This window comes from Xyrauchen texanus, chromosome 43 (assembly GCF_025860055.1).
Source record: "Xyrauchen texanus isolate HMW12.3.18 chromosome 43, RBS_HiC_50CHRs, whole genome shotgun sequence".
Lineage (NCBI taxonomy): Eukaryota > Metazoa > Chordata > Actinopteri > Cypriniformes > Catostomidae > Xyrauchen > Xyrauchen texanus.
The window spans coordinates 27272480-27294946 of NC_068318.1; the positions used below are offsets into that span (position 1 = coordinate 27272480).

A 22467-nucleotide genomic window follows, 5' to 3' on the forward strand; every position below is an offset into this window, starting at 1 on the left:
AAGAGTGGTTTTCTGTGTTTCCGTAGACTTTGTCTGTTCGAAACAGTCTGGCCATTCTCTGTTGACCTCTCTCATCAGCAATACGTTTCTGTCCGCAGGAATCGCTGTCCTTTTCTGCATATCGCGTTCCCTTCGGCATATCGTGGAGTCATTTTGTGGCCCGTTCTGCATAATGAGGCAGCTCATTTCAGCTTATCGTGGCCCATTCGGCGCATTTCACAGACAGCCTGGTTCTCCCGATGAACAGGCCACCCCTGATCATCCCTAAATTGCATCGGGCCACCGGGGAAATTTCCAGGTATCTCAGATTACCAATCCAGCCGTGGCAGTGCAGTGTATAAAATCATGCAGATATGTTCAGGAGCTTCAGTTAATGTTCACATCAACCATCAGAATGGGGAAAAATGTATCTCATTGATTTGGACCATGGCATGTTTGTTGGTGCCAGATGGGCTGGTTTGAGTATTTCTGTAACTGCTGATCTCCTGGGATTTTCACCCACAACAGTCTCTATAATTCCCTCTCTCTCTCTATTTATATGTACAGTATTTATTTATTTATTTTTGTACTTCAAAGCCAAGGGTAATTATACTTTTAAAGGTCCTCATTTAGGGCCATTCACACCGAATGTGTTTTAGCATCTGTCCACACTGGTTTTTCAATTATGTTCCAATGTAAAAATGTGCTAGACTAGACGGACATCTTTTACCGTTGTGTCGCATCTCACTTTTATTGTGTTTTTTTTTTTTTAGCTCCCTGTGTTTTAGATGCAGTGTAGTTAAAAAGAACGTTAAAAGTGCTGTAAACTATTTTTTTTTTCATGAAAAAGCATGTTCCTACTCCCTTAAAGATATTAATGAAATAAGTGTCCTGAGATATCGCACCAGTCTCTGTGATAACTAACAAAAATATGTAGCAATTTTCTTTTAAAGTTGAGATCTATGCAGTCTAATTTCTATTAGTTATTTTAATACTTGTTCTGTAAGCCATACGAAAAGCAGACTGCAATGTTGCTTTTCTGAAAATCTTCCCCTCTGCTGTAGCTTTCAAACCTCATACCTTAATAACCCTTATTATAGTTTGGGATTTTTGATTTAGCTTTTAATTATACTTTATATTCAATTAGCCATTTAAATTTAGTTTAGTTTTCATCACACTATGTCTGTTAGTTTTAGTTTAGTTATTATTGTCTGTGTTTTTTAGTTTGAGTATAGTTTTTATTAGTTTTAGTATTTTATTGCTGCCAAAGCTGAAGCATATTCTGGTATCATTTAAAATGCCTAACGTCATTCGATTTCTAAGGGCAGTCTTGTGTTACCTCTATCTAGTGGCATGTTCTTATGGCAATGTTTTTATAATATAGTATGAAGATGGGTAAAGTGGGACGGTTAAGCTTGACTCCTATTTTAACCATATTATTCCCTGAATAGTTAAAAATCCTTACTAAACTAATCTAGAAGTAATCAATTAACTTTAAATAGATGAATTTACATCAGAATATGTGGCAAAGCTTTATTTCATGACCACCGGTGGGGAAAAGCAATTGTAAAGAAAATGAAGGAGGCAAATATTTTTAAGGTGATAAAAAAGTAAAAGTTTACTTAATGTTTATAAATGTTATTGATAAATTGAGGCGTAAAAGTGTGTAAAAACTGCAATTAATTTGTAGAAATTTTCTATTGAATAATTTTTCCTCTGTCCCACTTTACCACTGCCTGAAAAAATCAATCTAGGATTTGGTCAAAAGAGGTTCTTCTGATCTTCCCAGTATTAAGTATTTCTAAATATTTGCTTTTTACTAAGGTAGGAGACATCCTAAGATTTTTTTAAAGGTACAATGTCAAGTTATGTGGCATTTGGATCATGATTAAAAGTGAAAAGTAACATTTCCAAAAGTGTTCCACTTTGCCCATGTTCACCCAATGGTGATGTAAAATGTTTTCATGTAGTTTTTGTTTTAGTTAACGATAATTACATTGCCTCATTCACCATTGCACATATTTCAATTGAGCATGACAAGGTACGTCATTGATGTGAAACGTCATAAGATATTGGTTTCCTAACTGGAACAGTGATGGGAGAGTATGAAGATTCATTTTAGAGTGAACGATCATACAGTAAATGCTTTTTTGAGACCAGTTCCGAGTTTTTAAAGTCATGACCTTAAAAATCAATGTAGAGCAACACTATATATCTATTTTGTAATATCCTACTAAAAAACATCCTACTGTTTAATAATTCATTACAATTCGTAAAAAAAAAAAACTTATATATTGATCTCTGAGTCTGTGGTGTGAAAGACAAATTACCGTGACTAGTTTGTTGCCATTTAGCAGATAGCTTTTTATTAAAGACAACATGTCCACTACACATATGACAGTATCCCCATAAAGCAGTCTGGGTGGATAGCAGAACAATGGTTAGTTTTAGAACAGGCTAAGGGTTCCTCCTATTCTTTGAACACCTCACCCGAGACTGAACACAAAACCTGAGTATTAGTAGCCCAATATCTGAACCATTAGGCAGTACCATCCCATTAAAATGTGTAAGACAAAAAAAAAATTATAGATGGGACGGACGGACGGACATATATATAGTCATGCTTTTTTTTGACAAAACAAAAACATAATTTTTACATTTACTGTTTTAAAAATGTTGCTTTTTTATCTAAACACATATTGGGTATGTTAAACATGTAAACATCCATAACATGTTTCAAACATTCAATTACTGTCAGGTTATGTTACTCCTGAGTTATGATTCCATGAACACGTATTACTTAACATAACGTAAACATAACACCAAAAACACAACATTTGACAATTTCCAAGGAATTAACACTTTTTGAAGTAAAGCATAAAAAGGTCAGCAAGGCTGGATTAACACGGATTATAATTCATATTACATCAACAGCTTGGTCTTACCATGCATGAAATAACAACCTTAAAAATATTTTATGTAGCCTTTAGTTGTTTTTATCTGTGCCTCTACTTTCAGTATGACATTTAGAGGAATGGGCACAAAATACCTGCCACAAATCCACACATATACATAGATGTGCAGGTTTGCTGTTCTTCGGTTTCCTTTGGCTTCTTAACAATTTACACATTTACAAGATGGAAAAGCACAAAGTAATTCTGAAACACATAAAATAAAAAATAAAAACAGATTAAAAAAAAATCATTCTAAAATGTATATAATGTATAGAGATAATTACTGACAAAATAGAAAGAAACAATTGAACATTTAAATGAAAACTGGGTTGAATTCCTCAGCAGTCCTGCTTAAGAAAGCCAAAAAGCTTTTAAAATCCACTGAGTAGTCTCAATATTCTAACAGTAGTAAAATAAAGTCATAAAATTACAGTAAAAGGTAAAACTAAGGAAAAGGTTTCCTAAATACATGTTTGTTACAAATATACAATCACTACATACTGTACTTCAAGGCACTCAAATTCTGATGAACCTGAGAGTATTATATTTACAACACACAAACATTGGGAATTTTCTACATCAGTGGTTCTCCATACAGTAGGGAAAAACAATACTAAACGCAAATAATAAATTGCATCGGGCCATATATACTGTTTTTTGTCATTGACGTCAAAGTCTGTGCATCCACACAAAATCGACCATATTTTGGTTCAAATTCTTTGGATTCATTCAAATGCCGTCATCAGCCTAAATCATGATTGGACAAATACCTTCCCAAACATGTGTAGTATATTTTGTTCTGTGTATCTGTCATTGGGGTCTTTGAGTGACACTTCAGATGGACCCTTCAGGCTGGTACAGAGAAACACCTCTTGAAATGTCACTCAGCACACCACTGGGGTTTATTTGCATGAACAGTTTTAGGCTGTGTGGATTTTACATAATCCTCCATGGCTGCAATGTCCCAAAGTGTACATAAATAAGAAAAACCTGTGCCCAGTGGCAAATCCTCCAAATGAGACCATTCAAATTGGGAGAAACACAATTTTATTAAGAGAGAAACCAAAGTAGGAATCACAGCTGTTGTTTTGATCCCCACTTCAACAACATTCCAAACATTAAGGTTGTAGCCTTCATGCTGTCCAAGCCCGCAGATGTTCTTGTGTTATTTTAACCAAGGGGTAAAGATTTGGCTGGTTAGCTTTAGCTGTTAGACCCTGTTGGTAGATGGAATAACTACATCATTATGAGTGCCAAAACAGTGTATTCTGACAAATAGTGACCCACTTTTGAGTGCTCTGAATGGCATGAAATTGAGTTCTAACATAGAATGATCAATAACATATAACATTCCAGCTTTCCATAACTTTGATTTCAAAACTGAGTGCCCATGATGCAAAGATGACAGCATCCAGATCTCCTATTTCCAATGCTACATGGGCCAGCCAAGCAACTGCCATTGAGATGAATGGGAATGCTAGCGGATAGATCTTTCCAGGGATATTAGAACTCATTCACTCCATCCAGGCTCCAAGCACTCTATGGGAGTCTGCAATTCCATTCACATCCTTAAGCAGAATTCCTTGAGTACCATGAGCTCGGGGCATTACAGAAATACAGCGCTCTTTCCGCCCGCTGGTCACACCTCTGTTCTCATCGGATACTTTGTTAGATGGCGGAAGTACAAAATGCGTGTGACGCATCTCTGACACGACTCTGTTGCACGAACTGCAGGCCATAGCTGCCTGGAAGCCCCTGCGGAAGTTCTCGTTAAAGAAGCCGTAGATGATTGGATTGACGCCACTGTTGAAAAAAGCCAGCCAGTGAGCGACAGGGAAAAGATAGCTGCTCAAGAAGTCAATCTGTTGCCTGTCCAGATCCTGATAGTCAGTAAGAAGCATCAACGTCCAGAGTGGGAGCCAAGATATCATGAAGAGAGTGGCGACCATAATGAGCATCTTGATGACCTTCACCTTTCTTCTGGAATGAACCCGGTTCTCACGTAGGTTGTTGGAGAGTTTAGAGGCAATGCACCCATACATGATGCTTATGAGACCCAACGGGGCCAGGTACACATGGACGAAGATGATGGTGGTGTAGACTCGCCGCATGTCTGCTTTGGGCCAGTCCTCGAAACACACGAAAAGTGGATAGAGCTGGTTATCCTGGACCATGTAGATGTCCTCCAGGTGTGTGACAGTCAGTGTTGCAGCTGAAGGGAAGATGATCGCAAATGCGAACAGCCAAATGAAGACGATGGCAAAGAGCGCAGTGACAGGCCTAAGACGATGACGGAATGGGTAAACAATGCCAGTAAACCTGTGTCAAGAGACAAGTTTAGTTATGAAAATCTGTTCAAAATACAAGTCCTAGAAATATTCAGATATTGATATAATTAACACTGATAATAATTTTACACAACTTTGATTAAAGAATTAGCTTTGCAACAGAGCTATTATGGAAATACTTTTGAAAATTATTTAAAGGTAAAGTGTGTAATTTCTGCAGCCTGACTACGGAAACATTTTCAAACAATCCACAATTACATGCTTCATTAATATTTAACATAAACCTAACCTGCCTTAGGGAAGTGTGTAAGACCCAGATGTAATGGGCAATCTACCTTATGGCTCCGTGGTACACGGTTTCTGGATGCTCCGCAGCGCCACCTAGGTGATTTTTGCAGACGCCTTCCGCATCAAGAAAGGTGAACATCCTTACCCTTAACCTCCACCTTTACCTTACTGATAGTATTTTAAAATGCAAATGCAACACGAAAAGCACATTTTGTGTTGCTTCTATGACACTTTCTTTTCACTTTCACTTTAGTTTCGAGATTCCTTGGCAAGACTTGAGCCTTGGTCTCCCAGTCCGAATTCCAACACTCTATCAGGTGAGTTTCCGGGGAAACTAATCAGGTTGGAATAAGTGTGTAAATGTATGTGGATCTCTAATACAAGTGTTAAAATGTATAATTTTGCAAATACGTGTTAGAGTGAAAGTGTTTCGATATGATAATGTAGCAGTGTGTGAGTAAAAGTGTGAAAAATATGTTTTTATAAAGTAATAATCAGCCACTGTAGTTGTGATTTCTGTGTAATTTCTGAATAAAACGCTCAGTTGTTGTAGTGCCTCTAGTGTTTAATTCACCAGGAAAATGCAGCAAAATGTAGAATGTGGAACGTAAAACTCAGTTTGCAAAAATTTTGTTACAGTAACATTTATTATATGAGACTGGGTTGAATTTCCGAGCCACTAGTGTCAACAAATGTAATTACTAAAATTATTATTTTTAAACAGGTTTCCTGAGCACTAACTCCCTCCTAAATTGCTGGCATTTCAGATTTTACAAAAAGATGGCCCCGCCCCAAACTCACACCATTGGTTGAGCCTATGTTGCTGTGTTGAGCTGTTCGATGTTTTGAAAATGCTATATTTTTACACTTTCATATGAAAGTAATATAGGAGAAAGTATTTTGACATGAATTAAATTGCACACTTCACCTTTAAATATATATGTGATGGTAATAATGATATGATCTGCACCGTCATTTTCCCATTGCTTCTATTTTGCTGGTGTTTCTGGCCTTGTTTCTGATCTAAATGAATATCAAACTATTTATTTTTGCCTTGGTTAAAGGGTTTTAAAGTTACTTAATTTCCCTTAGTTTCTATTGAGTTTGATTATGTATTTCATTTTGTGCATCTATTCAAAATCAAAGCAAACTCTTATCTTGTCTGTTGGTTATATGAAAACATTTCCGGTATTTTCGTGAAGGATAAAGATTTGCGACTTGACATTTAAAATGGTAAATGTCAAAAATAAGTGATAGAACATGGTGTCTTTAACCTTTGCTTCTAAGACCTGATTCTCGGAAACATGCATTTAGTGGTGACTCCTTTGATGCAATCACATTTTTTTTTAAATATCTCCATTCCACATAATATCTCTTCACCATCAGCATCTTCAAAGCATTAGCATGGATTTCTTTTCATCTTGAGTCGATGTCAAAAAAATAAATAATAGCCATATAAGTCAACTTTATTTATATTATTTTAAGACTTGTTTGAGTCCACTGGAGCTGTGGAGCTGATTTGAACCTTACACTTGACGTTGCTGCTGATTTGAGCCTGAATTATAAAAAGAAATCCAGTTCACATACAAACAGGCTATTAAATTAAATGAACAGGAATTCATAAAGAACAAAATAAGTGTGTATGTTAAAGTTATAATTCACCCATAAAATGATAATTCTGTTATCATTTACTCACTCTCATGCTCTTCCAAATCCGTATGGCTTTCTTTACTCCATAGAACACAAAATGCATATGCAGAATGTTTGCCTCAGTTGGCATTTACTCAAATTTTTTTCCATACAATGAAACTGAATGGTGACTGAGGCAAAAATTCCACCTAACAAAGACTCTGATTGCATCAAAGGAGGCGTCACAGTCTGGCCTGCCCAATCTACCAACTGGGCCCCTGAACAATTTTGCCTAATAGGCCCCCTATAGGGAGGGGGGTGGGGTGCTGTTCACTGGATGATTTTTGTTTTTGGCACCATTCTGACTAAATTCTAGAGACTGTTTTATGTGAAAATCACAGTAGATCAGCAGTTACAGAAATACTCAATCCAGATCGTCTGGCACCAACAATCATCCATACAATTATCTAATCAGCCAATTATGTGGCAGTTGTGCGGTGCACAAAATCATGCAGATACGGGTCAGGAGCTTCAGTTAATGTTCACATCAACCATCAAAATTGGTGGGGGGGGGTGGGGATTTTTTATCTGTGATTTCGACCATGGCATGATTGTTGGAGCCAGATGGGCTGGTTTGAGTATTTCTGTATCTGTTGATCTCCTGGGATTTTCACACTCAACAGTCTCTCGAATTTACTCAGAATGGTGCCAAAAACAAAAAACATCCAGTGAGCGGCAGTTCTGTGAACGGAAATGCCTTGTTGATGAGAGGTCAACAGAGAATGGCCAGACTGGTTTGAACATCGAGTGAGCGGCAGTTCTGTGTGTAACATGAAGTGAATCTGTTAGTCATTGTTTACATAGAACAGTGCTCTCTCTCTCTCTCTCTCTCTCTCTCTCTCTCTAACACACACATCCATCCATCCATCCTTGTTTATCCAATAACTTGTTAGAAACAGCACAAGCAATGATACTCTTTCTGAAGTGACATTTTTTAATTACTAACGAAGTTTTGGACGCATCATTTGTTTTGAACCAGCAACGGCAGATTCTGATCTGTCGCATAAGAAAGTAGTTCCATGTACAAATGCTCTTTTTATGACCGTACTTAGTTTTTCTAAAAAAAATTTTATTGACTTCTTAATTGAACTGTTGTATATAAGTAATATCACACTTGCAATCATGCTATATGGCCCTAAATCAGTACTGCTGTGATTACCTGGTGCCGAATCACAGCAGTACTGATGTAGGGCCATATCGCACTCTAGATCTTCTGTAATATTGCATATATATATATATATATATATATATATATATATATATATATATATATATATATATATATATATATATAATTATACTTCATGTATATAGCAAAAACAGCAAACAGATACAGTACAGTTGTTGACACCGTACAAAAACATTTAAGCTTAATCAACAGCATTTGTGGCATATTTTTGATTACCATAAAAAAATATTTAGACTTTAACTTAAATCCCTGTGCTTTTTTGAAATTCAAAATAAATTTTTGTAGTCATCAACGTTACATTTTAAATTTTTATGCATTTGCCAAACGCTTTAATCCAAAGCGACTTACAGTGCCCTTCTTACAGGGACAATCCCCCCGGAGCAACCTGGAGTTAAGTGCCTTGCTCAAGGATACAATGGTGGTGGCTGTGGGGCTTGAACCTACAACCATCTGCTTTCCAGTTAAGTGCTTTAGCCCACTACGCCACCACCACTCCCATTCCGTTAAATGAGTGTTCAATAGTATCTAAATGATCATGGAATGCTCTTTGAAGTTGGCTGTTACAATAATTTTATGAATATCAGCACCAGCATCTTTTTGCATTCCATGAAAGAACTCATTTTAATAAATGATATGCTAATGATATGATTCCCCATTTTGAATATGTTTTTTAACCCTAAAATGACTCTAGCCAATCTCATGATGCAAATATGCATCTTGGGTTGCTGTGTTCAGCATGATTTGTAGCTTACAGCTTTTCTATTTCACCGCACTGCTGTGAAATACAAAAAAATCATGCCTTGTCTTTATGGAAATGTTTAATGACTGGTCATTACCTGTCTACTGCTATGGCAACCAGCGTGAAGACAGAAGCAGACACTGACATGCCCTGGACCAGGTTACTCATCGTGCACGTGATCTGGCTAAAGGGCCAACCTGTGGTAAATTCAAGAAAAGGGGCTTATATGATGCAGAAAGCTCAATTAAAAAATAATAATAAATAAATAAATGCTATAAGCACAAAACAACTTTTCAACATGCTTTACATTTCATGAAGGTGAGAACAGAGATCAGATTTGAGTGCCAAATAGAACCAATTAAAATAATGACCCACATATCACAATTAAATTCTCCAAAGATGGTGAATATAAAGATTATAAAAATTATGATATAGATGATTATGTAGATAACGATGAATATGATGACAACGATGACAAAGATGATACTGATATTTATGAACATGACTGTGATGATGACTAAGATGATAATGGTGATATTAATTAATCTAATGAATATGTTTATCATGATATTGAAAATTATAAAGATGATATTGAGGATTATGAAAATAATGATGATGACACACTGACCTGAGATGAGGCTGTCAATCAGTGTTGTGGGCACACAGAACACGCCCACCAACAGGTCACTGATGGCCAGGTTGAGTATGAAGAGGTTAGTGACTGAACGCATGTTGCGGTTCCTGATGACCACTAAGCAGACGAGTCCATTGCCCACGACACACAGCAGCAGCACCAGCAGGTAAGACAGAATGTAGCTGACTGCCATCCCTGTCGAGTGGATGTAATATGGCAAGAACGTGCAGTTGTCCAGAGTGAGATTTACAGCAGAGTAGTTCAGAGTCATTTTGTCCATTTCAGAACTTGAAAAAAGAGAAGACTATGAATCCTGGGCAAATATTCATTTTGAATCTTCAAATGAAACTCCAAAAAGGGGAAAGAAATGGAAGTATCTCCTTTCCACTGGTCACATAAATATTAAAACTAGAATGCTAAATACAGGTCCTTCTCAAAAAATTAGCATATTGTGATAAAGTTCATTATTTTCCATAATGTAATGATAAAAATTTAACTTTCATATATTTTAGATTCATTGCACACCAACTGAAATATTTCAGGTCTTTTATTGTTTTAATACTGATGATTTTGGCATACAGCTCATGAAAACCCAAAATTCCTATCTCAAAAAATTAGCATATCATGAAAAGAGTCTCTAAACGAGCTATTAACCTAATCATCTGAATCAACTAATTAACTCTAAACACCTGCAAAAGATTCCTGAGGCTTTTAAAAACTCCCAGCCTGTTTCATTACTCAAAACCGCAATCATGGGTAAGACTGCCGACCTGACTGCTGTCCAGAAGGCCATCATTGACACCCTCAAGCAAGAGGGTAAGACACAGAAAGAAATTTCTGAACAAATAGGCTGTTCCCAGAGTGCTGTATCAAGGCACCTCAGTGGGAAGTCTGTGGGAAGGAAAAAGTGTGGCAAAAAACGCTGCACAACGAGAAGAGGTGACCGGACCCTGAGGAAGATTGTGGCGAAGGACCGATTCCAGACCTTGGGGGACCTGCGGAAGCAGTGGACTGAGTCTGGAGTAGAAACATCCAGAGCCACCGTGCACAGGCGTGTCCAGGAAATGGGCTACTGGTGCCGCATTCCCCAGGTCAAGCCACTTTTGAACCAGAAACCGCGGCAGAAGCGCCTGACCTGGGCTACAGAGAAGCAGCACTGGACTGTTGCTCAGTGGTCCAAAGTACTTTTTCGGATGAAAGCAAATTTTGCATGTCATTCGGAAATCAAGGTGCCAGAGTCTGGAGGAAGACTGGGGAGAAGGAAATGCCAAAATGCCTGAAGTCCAGTGTCAAGTACCCACAGTCAGTGATGGTCTGGGGTGCCATGTCAGCTGCTGGTGTTGGTCCACTGTGTTTTATCAAGGGCAGGGTCAATGCAGCTAGCTATCAGGAGATTTTGGAGCACTTCATGCTTCCATCTGCTGAAAAGCTTTATGGAGATGAAGATTTCATTTTTCAGCACGGCCTGGCACCTGCTCACAGTGCCAAAACCACTGGTAAATGGTTTACTGACCATGGTATTACTGTGCTCAATTGGCCTGCCAACTCTCCTGACCTGAACCCCATAGAGAATCTGTGGGATATTGTGAAGAGAAAGTTGAGAGACGTAAGACCCAACACTCTGGATGAGCTTAAGGCCGCTATCGAAGCATCCTGGGCCTCCATAACACCTCAGCAGTGCCACAGGCTGATTGCCTCCATGCCACGCCGCATTGAAGCAGTCATTTCTGCAAAAGGATTCCCGACCAAGTATTGAGTGCATAACTGAACATAATTATTTGAAGGTTGACTTTTTTGTATTAAAAACACTTCTTTTATTGGTCGGATGAAATATGCTAATTTTTTGAGATAGGAATTTTGGGTTTTCATGAGCTGTATGCCAAAATCATCAGTATTAAAACAATAAAAGACCTGAAATATTTCAGTTGGTGTGCAATGAATCTAAAATATATGAAAGTTTAATTTTTGTCATTACATTATGGAAAATAATGAACTTTATCACAATATGCTAATTTTTTGAGAAGGACCTGTATATATACAGTATTGTAGGCTAAGCCTATACACCGATCAGCCACAACATTAAAACCACTTGCCTAATATTGTGTAGGTCCCCCACATGCCGCCAAAACAGCGCCAACTTGCATCTCGGAATAGCATTCGGAGATGCCATTCTTCTCACCACAATAGCACCCCCAGATCATTACTGATCCTCCAACAAATATTTTAAAGTGGGTGCGAGACAATGTGGCTTGATGGCCTCCGACTAACCATTAGACGACTAGGTGGAGGATCGGTGATGATCTGGGAATGCTTCAGCAAGGCTATAATAGAGGAGATTCGTCTCTGTGAAGGACGCATGAATCAAGCCATGTACAAGGTTATCCTGGAAGAAAACTTGCTTCCTTCTGCACTAACAATGTCCCCCAACTCTGAGGATTGTTTTTTCCAGCAGGCTCCATGCCACACAGACAGGCCAATCAAGGTCTGGATGTAGGACCACCGGATCAAGACCCTGTCATGGCCATCCCAATCTCCAGACCTGAACCTCATTGAAAACCTCTGGAATGTGATCAAGAGGAAGTTGGACGGCCACAAGCCATCATACAAAGCTGAGCTGCTTGAATCTTTGCACCAGGAGTGGCATAAAGTCAACCAACAGCAATGTGAAAGTCTGGTAGAGAGCATGCCAAGACGCATGAAAGCTTTGATTGAAAATCAGGGTTATTCCACCAAATATTGATTTCTGAACTTAAAATATTAGTATTGTATTTTTTAAAAAATATAAATATAAACTTGTTTTCTTTACATTATTTGAGGTCTGAGAACACTGCATATTTTTTGTTATTTTGACCAGTTGTCCAAACATTTATTTTGGTTATTTTCTCCAAAAAATGCCCTTAATGACAATATTTTTATTTGGAATTTGGGACAATTGTTGTCAGTACTTTATAGAATAAAACAAACAAAAAAATAATTTTACTCAAACACATACTTATAAATAGTAAATCCAGAGAAACTGATTTTGCAGTGATCTCGTTTCCAGAGCTGTACATACCACCAGCCACACCATTAAAACCACCTGCCTAATATTGTGTAGGTCCCCCTCGTACCGCCAAAACAGCGCCAACCTGAATCTCACTATAGCATTTTGAGATGCTATTCTTTTTTCCGCAATTGTACAGAGTGGTTATCTGAGTTACCGTACATTTAGTCAGTTCGAACCAGTCTGGCCATTCTCGGTTGACCTCTCTCATCAACAAGGCGTTTCTGTCCACAGAACTACCGCTCACTGGATGTGTTTTGTTTTTGGCACCATTATGAGTAAATTCTTTTAATAGAGACTTTTGTGTGTGAAAATCCCAGGAGACCAGCGGTTACAGAAATACTCAAACCAGCCTGACTGGCACAAACAATCATGCCATGTTCCAAATCACTGAGATAATTATTTTCCCCATTCTGATGGTTGATGTGAACATCAACTGAAGCTCCTGACCTGTATCTGCAAATTTGTATGCACTGCAGCCAAACAATTGGCTAATTAGATAATCACATGGATAATTGTTGGTGCCAGACAGGCTGGTTTGAGTATTTCTGTAACTGCTGATCTACTGGATTTTCACACACAACAGTCTCTCGAATTTACTCAGAATTGTGCCAAAAACATCCAAAGAGTGGCAGTTCTGTGGACTGAAATGTCTTGTTGATGAAAGAGGTCAACAGAGAATGGCCAGACTGGTTTGAACTGACGAAGTGTACGGTAACTCAGATAACCGTTCTCTACAACTTTGGTGAGTAGAACAGCATGATGATATTCTGATGCATGTTGGCACTGTTTTGGCAGAACGAGGAGTACCTACACAATATTAGGCAGGTGGTTTTAATTTTGTGGCTGATCGGTGTATATATCTGTGTTCATTCAACTTCATTTACTTAAAGATGTCACGCCAAAATAATTAAACAAATTTTGGCAAGTAATTTTTAAGATTTTTAAATACAGCTCATTTACATTACCACGGTTAAGACATCATGTTGAACCAACATAAAATTAGATTGATTTTTTTTTTAAAACCTACAAATATACTGGTCTTCTCCTTGCAATCATCCAGATCAAAGTACTGAAATAAACACCACAAAGACAATTACAACTTTAAAGTGTTCTTTATTTTTAAAAGTATATCAATGTGCAGCATAAGCAGTATGGGAAATGTCTCAAAGATAAATGACAACAGAGTAAATTATTATAAAAAAATAAAAAAGTACATTTCACAAAAATGTATTTGTTTTATTCCACTGCCACCCTCCTAAATAATGTATCTCCAACATTAAGAACACAAAGCATTTTCTCATGAACATCCTTTGAATGTTTGATTCAGTACACGTTAGGCCCAGTTGACAGCATTTGTGACATTGTTGATTACAACAGAAAACAATTGACGTTCCTTATTTAAATCATGGTTACAGTTAGGCACACACAATGGAAGTGAATGGTGCCTGTCAATAAACATTAAAACATATAATGTTTCAAAAGTATATACACTAAAGGATTTTGTACGTTTGCCCACTGACAAACAAATGATCAGTCTATAATTTTAATTGTAGGTTAATTTGAACATTGAGAGACAGAACAACAACAAAGTCAAAAATGTTATAAATTGAATTGCATTTTAATGAGGGAAATAAGTATTCAACCCCCTCCCAATCAGAGACTTCTGGCTCCCAGGTGTCTTTTATACAGGTAACGAGCTGAGATTAGGAGCACCCTCTTAAAGGGAGTGCTCCTAATCTCAGCTTGTTACCTGTATAAAAGACACCTGTTCACAGAAGCAATCAATCAATCAGATTCCAAACTCTCCACCATGGCCAAGAGCAAAGAGCGGTCCAAGGATGTCAGGGACAAGATTGTAGATCTACACAAGGCTGGAATGGGCTACAAGACCATCGCCAAGCAGCTTGGTGAGAAGGTGATAACAGTTTTTGCGAATATTCGCAAATGGAAGAAACACAAAATAACTGTCAATCCCTCGGTCTGCGGCTCCATGCAAGATCTCACCACGTGGAGCTGCAATGATCATGAGAATGGTGAGGAATCAGCCCAGAACTATACGGGAGGATCTTGTCAATGGCAGCTGGGACCATAGTCACCAAGAAAACAATTGGTAACACACTACGCCGTGAAGGACTGAAATCCTGCAGTGCCCGCAAGGTCCCCCTTCTCAAGAAAGCACATGTACAGGCCCATCTGAAGTTTGCCAATGAACATCTGAATGATTCAGAGGAGAACTGGGTGAAAGTGTTGTGGTCAGATGAGACCAAAATAGAGCTCTTTGGCATCAACTCAACGTATTTGGAGGAGGAGGAATGCTGCCTATGACCCCATGAACACCATCCCCACTGTCAAACATGGAGGTGGAAACATTATGCTTTGGGGGTGTTTTTCTGCTAAGGGGACAGGACAACTTCACCGCATCAAAGGGACGATGGACGGGGCCATGTACCATCAAATCTTGGGTGAGAACCTTCTTCCCTCAGCAAGGGCATTGAAAATGGGTCGTGGATGGGTATTCCAGCATGTCAATGACCCAAAACACACGGCCAAGGAAACAAAGGAGTGGCTCAAGAAGCAGCACATTAAGGTCCTGGAGTGGCCTAGCCAGTCTCCAGACCTTAATCCCATAGAAAATCTGTGCAGGGAGCTGAAAGGTTTGAGTTGCCAAACGTCAGCCTCGAAACCTTAATGACTTGGAGAAGATCTGCAAAGAGGAGTGGGACAAAATCCCTCCTGAGATGTGTGCAAACCTGGTGGCCAACTACCAGAAACGTCTGACCTCTGTGATTGCCAACAAGGGTTTTGCCACCAAGTACTAAGTCATGTTTTGCAGAGGGGTCGAATACTTATTTCCCTCATTAAAATGCATTTCAATTTATAACATTTTTGACAAGCATTTTTCTGGATTTTTGTTGTTGTTATTCTGTCTCTCACTGTTCAAATTAACCTACCATTAAAATTATAGACCGATCATTTGTTTGTCAGTGGGCAAACGTACAATATCAGCAGGGGATCAAATACTTTCTTCCCTCACTGAATAACATGTTATTATCACTAACTGGGATTACCATTATAGCATCATGACAATCAAGTTGTAATATTATATAAAGCTACAACCAAAAAAGGTTAGAAAGCAATTTATTACACTAGTATTATGTTAGCGTGCATTTTGTTTGTATCTTTTGGCTATACTTAAACAGTGAGTATTTGAAAGTTTTTGGATTGGCCCCATTTACTTTCATTGTAAGGGATTTTTGTGTTAATCAACATTATGCTAAAAATGCTGTCAATCGAGCCTAACTATTTAACACATTCCTTTTAATATGGCACAGTTGAGAACATCCAAACAGTGTGCAACCAATGTCCATCCAAATCATCGGACACTAAAAGCAGAATGAAAAACAAAGAGAAATTACAAGTCTTATTAAAAGCTTCATAGTGCAGAACTTTTCAGTGGAGGTGGAAACAGAATCAGAAAAGTCATGCTCAGAGCAGACAAACTGCCCAATTAGCTGACAATGTCTGAACACAATAACAGGCAACTGTATAAAAATACATAAACTAAGGGGGTGCACCGATCGAAATCAGCCGATATTCATCTTAAATCTGTGATCGGCTGATCGTGCCTAGATTTAAGGCCGATCTTTTTTGCAGCACACAGGGAATCACACACTGCTCATCTAATGAATGAGTGCTTGCTCAGCCCCTGATGCATGACAGAGTGGCCTTTGGAGGGTGAGTTGTTGGCAATTCTAAGCATTCACAAATTTAAACTTTCAGACATGCTGCAATTTAGATGAATATGGCAGTTTTTTTTAAACAATTTTTTGTAAGAATTACACGTGTATGAATATTAAGCAGCCCATTTTCTAGAGTCATTACGGTAGTAATTCTGACTCGCTGCACAGTGAGCAGGAAAAGGATAAAGAGGCTGCTAACGGGTATAAAAACATATTAAACTACAAATAAAAATGTAAATGCATGATACATGATGTAAAAAATAAAAATTGGTAACGGCCGATCTTGGTGTTAAAAAAACAAATCTGAGATCTTATCGGCCTCAAATTTCCTGATCAGTGCACCACTAGTGCTTAATATGCATTTGTTATCTCTAATTTCACATAGCTACAGATATTTTTCACATAGCTTTCATCTTGTCTTTTGCATAAAGAAAAAAAAAAATCAGCAATCGGTATCGGCCATAAAACTCATGATCGGTGCATCCCATATATTGTTACCTCTGAATGCTTTTTTCCCCACAGGATTACAAAAGTTGCTGCAAAACTTGTCTTGAGGCTGTATGGAAAGATGGATATTCACATGTTGTTAAAGAGAAAAAATGAGAAAAACCCATAAAGGGTTTAAATCAAACTGCACTCCCTGCACACACACACACACACATAATTAAATGGAGGAGACCAGGAGCGGACGCGTCACACAAGGAAGTTGTCACAGGGGCTACAGTATAGTGCATCCGGAAAGTATTCACAGCGCTTCACTTTTTCCTCATTTACTTATGTTACAGCCTTTCCAAAATTGATTAAATTCATTATTTTCCTAAAAATCACATGTACACAAGTATACACAGCCTTTGCCATGACACTCAAAATTGAGCTCAGGTGCATCCTGTTTCCACTGATCATCTTTGAGGTGTTTCTACAACTTGATTGGAGTCCACCTGTGGTAAATCCAGTTGATTGGACAGGATTTGGAAAGGCACACATCTGTCTATATAAGGTCCCACAGTTAACAGTGCACAAACCTAGCCATGAAGTCCAAGGAATTGTTTGTAGACCTCCGAGACAGGATTGTATCGAGGCACAGATCTGGGGAAGGTACAGAAACATTTCTGCAGCATTGAAGGTCCCAATGAGCACAGTGGCCTCCATCATCCATAAATGGAAGTTTGGAACAACCAGCACTCTTCCAAGTGCTGGCCGCCCGGCCAAACTGAGCAATCGGGGGAGAAGGGCCTTAGTCAGGGAGGTGACCAAGTACCCAATGGTCACTCTGACAGAGCTCCAGCATTTCTCTGTGGAGAGAGGAGAACCTTCCAGAAGAACAATCATCTCTGCAGCACTCCACCAATCAGGCCTGTATGGTAGAGTGGCCAGGCTGAAGCCGCTCCTCAGTAAAAGGCACATGACAGCCCGCCTGGAGTTTGCCAAAAGGCACCTGAAGGACTCTCAGACCATGAGAAACTAAATTCTCTGGTCTGATGAAACCAAGATTGAACGCTTTGGCCTGAATGGCAAGCGTCATGTCTGGAGGAAACCAGGCACCGCTCATCACCTGGCCAATACCATCCCTACAGTGAAGCATGGTGGTGGCAGCATCATGCTGTGGGGATGTTTTTCAGTGACAGGAACTGAGGGACTAGTCAGGATTGAGAAAAATGAATGCAGGAATGTACAGAGACATCCTTGATGAAAACCTGCTCCAGAGCGCTCTAGACCTAAGACTGGGGCGAAGGTTCATATTCCAACAGGACAACGACCCTAAGAACACAGCCAAGATAACAAAGGAGTGGCTACGGGACAACTTTGTATATGTCCTTGAGTGGACCAGCCAGAGCCCAGACTTGAACCCGATTGAACATCTCTGGAGAGATCTGAAAATGGCTGTGCACCGACGCTCCCCATCCAACCTGATGGAGCTTGAGAGGTCCTGCAAAAACGAATGGAAGAAACTGGCCAAAAATAGGTGTGCCAAGCTTTTAGCATCATACTCAAAAAGACTTGAGGCTGTAATTGGTGCCAAAGGTGCTTCAACAAAGTATTGAGCAAAGGATCTAAATTCTTATGTACACGTGAAATTTGTTTTTTTATTTTAAAAATTATTTAAATACATTTACAAACATTTCAAACGAACTACTTTCACGTTGTCATTATGGGGTATCGTTTGTTGAACTTTGAGGAAAATAATGAATTTAATACATTTTGGAATAAGGCTGTAACATAACAAAATGTGGAAAAGTGAAGCGCTGTGAATACTTTCCAGATGCACTGTATATCTCAGCAATTAAGGTGGAGTAAAAGGTACACACACGTGTACCTTTTTTCTTTGTAATAATGGTTGAAATGTTCTAGAGTTTTGGTAACCAATATTTAATGGTGCCTATGCAGGAGCTGATTTAATTAAAAAAATTACCCCAAAACATATTATCTTAAGTAAAAAGTGACAACTAACTGTTTTGCCTACTCACATGAAACTCAATGCACAGTTTCACACACACATGCGAGCAAACACATAGATGCACATATACTTACAAAATACTTACGCATTAATGTCACTCGATGGATGATCATGTACATGTGAAATTGTCTCGGTTACATACGTAACCTCGGTTCCCTGAGATGAAGAGTATGACACGTTGCGTTTGCTAATGCATACGGCGAGTGTCCTTCCACACAACCTAGTTGAAACCTCTCTACAATAACACCAATATTCTAATAATGTCTACGGTGTTTGAGCCCCACCATTTTAGGTGCAAAGCTGTCCGCTATAAAAGCAGGCGTGCAAACACCATTCCTCAGAATTTTCAGACTGAGGGACAAGGAAGGCATCGCTCGCACTTCAGAAGAACTCTGAGTCCTAGTGCAGCCAGCATTCGCAATGTCTAGTTTCCCTTCATCTCAGCTGATTATCTGGACAAACTGACAGCTAGAATCCCAAAGATCTGCAAAGCTGTCATTGCTGCACGTGGAAGATTTAGTAGATCAAGTAGTTTAAAAGAAATGCAAATGTAATAGTAATTTTTCACGTTATTAATGTCCTGACTATACATTGTGATCAGTTGAAAGCCACTTTGGTGAATAAAAGTACCAATTTCATTCCATAAGAGCAAAATCGCGGAATCAGGAAGCTGAAGCATCCCGTTCCCCAGCAAAGCATCAAGGTGGAGTAAATGTTCGCCTGAACATTGCAGGGGAGCTGAGAGTCTTGAAGATCCCGTTCGCCGACTCGTGTATGTTGGCGGCGAAGTAGTAGAGGACTTCTAGACAAGAGATGACTCGCTGATGTGAAAAAAGTAAATTCTGAGGAATGGCGTTTGCACTGCCTGCTTTTATAGCAGAAAATGTTTGCGCCTAAAAGGGTGGGGCTTAAACACCATAGCCAATATTAAAATATTGGCATTATTGTAGAGAGGTTTCAACTAGGTTGTGTGGAAGGACACTCCCCATATGCCTTACCAAATGCAATGTCAAATGTACTGAATCATAAGGGAAACACAGAGCATGCACATAGCCCATACATCCCCAGGTGCAGTTTGTAACAATTTTCATGTAATATTCACCTTTTTTTTGCCAATGTGTGAACGGCTTGTAACACAACTTAAAAAAATGTGTCCTTCCCGGACTACCTAGGTTGCCTATTAAAGCCTGTAGACCGATTTTCATGCGAAGGGAGCGGGTCGTTTTTGTCAGGAAATTCCAAAGGATGCAACGTTTATGCGCGCTCCCGAGGGCCTTGCCTCAATAATAGCTTCTCTTAAGCTATTCAACAGCGACAACAAACTGCAACACTAGGTAACATTATTTTAGAGACACCGACTCCTACACAAACTCTGAGTAAGCCAAAAAAAATAATTATGTATCTACCGAATCCCATTTGGCTAAGCGGGAACGTGATCGTGGTCAAGCGAAAACTAGAGTGAACATTGGCAGGGCATTTGATTCCTGGAGGAACCTTTGTTCGGTTTTGGGGATCAAAACCGACCCTGAATTGCCATTCTTCTTATTGGACAGGTAAGCTTACATAACTGCAAAGCATGTGAAATATAGTGCCATAAGGATTGATCTGTGTAATTTTAGCTAACATGATGCTGACAGATTCCAAGCTACCTTGCTTTGTAACTTTCAAATAATTTCAACGATCTCCCTTTATACTAAAAGTCAGGTATACAGGATCAATTTAAGCAAATAAGCTGGTTTCTTAATCGTATTAAAACATATGACATACAAAACATACAATAGTGCAACATAACAGTTCATTGCAAAAGTAAATTGTCTAGTATAGTTGCTGTATGTGGGTATCAGTATGCTATATTAGCTGATAAGTAGTTTTAGATTATTCTCAATGTTTGTAGTAAAACAATCATAACTGTGTGATTTTAATTATGCTACCTCATCTGTCAGCATGATGCCAGTGAATCACTTTCAGTCTCTTTTTATGTTACGTCATTGTTTTGGCTGTTGTTCGCTTGCTATGGAGTGTGTACACCAGCGCGAGCACAAGCAACAGCTAGCTGGCTGTAGTTCACTTAACGGCCACAGGTGTCATTAATAACAAGGGATTCTGAATCTTACATACTGCACCTTTAAGAAAAACTTGCTTACATAGTCTGTGCAGGTAAAAAAAAAAAAGCGACCAGCCACTCCCTCTCGCGGATATACTAAAACGCACTTATCCTTAAAATTTGAAAATTCCCATTCAAACGCAACTCGAAAGATGCACAAATGCTACTGGTTAAAGGCTTATGTGTTAACACGGTGCATGCATACAGCCAACACTTAAGAAAAACTCAAACTTACTTGCATGCAGAGTTGATGGATGTATAGGCAACATGAATTTTACATTCAAACTCGATATTCACGCTTATGAAACACTCTTGTTCAAAAGACAAATTCCAATATTCCATAATTTAATTAGACAGCTTACCTGAAAAAGATTCCGCCGTCGTCACAGAGCTTCTCAAAATGGCGTTCTTGATCGTTGATGCGTATCACGTGGTTTGTAGTAAAATGCGTTACAATGTAAGTTTGCTTTATTTTAACTGACAGTTGACACCGCTCATAATTATTTGTTCATTGTTTGCATTACTTTGTTTCATCCTGCTATTTCAGTTTTTGTGGTGCACACGTTAATGCATTTTAAGTAAAACTAAAAATGTCAGAAATATGGAGAAAATGCTAATTATTTTAATACGCTGTTATTGTTGTTGTTGAGCCAACAAATCTTTTCTTTTTTTCTTCTTCTTCTTTTTTCCCCCAGTGTTGATTTGACTGTTTTAAATCTGATTGTACTTCTCCGGAAAAATACCTTATTGTTCAGTCCGACAGTAATTATGTTATATTAATTAAGCAAAGTTTGACTGAAGGTTGAATGATAGATGTCAATTCAAACAGGCTAGGCTATTTGATTTATTCAGTGCTATGGAGCTTGCAATTAATACGTCGATGCATACGGGTCTGATCACCATACTTGTAAATCAAGTATAATAAATACATCGAAATGTAAGTGCATAAGCATCTGTGTTGAGAATTAAACAAAGACACTAAATACGAATTATTGCTGCTTTAAAAGCTCCGCGTGTTTAGGAACAAGATCTTTATTAAAATAAAAGATTTTTATTTATACCACAATTAGACATGTCAACTACATGACAACACTAAATAATTTAGAAAGAGAATGCTCACCTGTTGCTGCGGAGACATGAAATACATGTGTTTTAACCAACTCTTCTGATGCACGCAGTCTGTGTTGTAGATCTCCGGTTGCGCTCCGCCAAGAGCAGTGCGCAACTGTCACTTATTGTAAATAAGTGTAGGCTATTTATAAGTGTATGTAGCCTATATCTCATAGCCACTTCACAAAGCGTAACACAGTCAATTAATTGCAATATTAAATTAGTAAATTAACCCGAGAGTAGAGTCCACTA

General features: G+C 38.6%; 1 protein-coding gene across 1 annotated transcript; it reads right to left on the minus strand.

Moving 5' to 3' along the window:
• Nucleotides 1-2338: 2338 nt before the first annotated feature.
• On the minus strand, nucleotides 2339-22422 carry LOC127635657 (neuropeptide FF receptor 1-like). The gene is made up of 4 exons (XM_052115842.1): nucleotides 22226-22422; nucleotides 9755-10047; nucleotides 9224-9323; nucleotides 2339-5252 (listed from the first exon to the last, which is right to left on the minus strand). The coding sequence occupies exons 2-4, from the start codon at nucleotides 10038-10040 to the stop codon at nucleotides 4448-4450; spliced, it is 1191 nt and encodes a 396-aa protein (XP_051971802.1). The 5' UTR covers nucleotides 10041-10047; nucleotides 22226-22422; the 3' UTR covers nucleotides 2339-4447.
• Between the last annotated feature and the right edge of the window lie 45 nt (nucleotides 22423-22467).

Excerpts from the sequence above, each read along its gene's own strand:
- LOC127635657 (XM_052115842.1), bottom strand. The coding sequence starts at position 10,040 with ATGGACAAAATGACTCTGAACTACTCTGCTGTAAATCTCACTCTGGAC. Across the intron at positions 9,324-9,754 it reads GATTGACAGCCTCATCTCAG|GTTGGCCCTTTAGCCAGATC; the intron begins GTCAGTGTGTCA and ends AATTTACCACAG. Across the intron at positions 5,253-9,223 it reads GTTGCCATAGCAGTAGACAG|GTTTACTGGCATTGTTTACC; the intron begins GTAATGACCAGT and ends CTCTTGACACAG.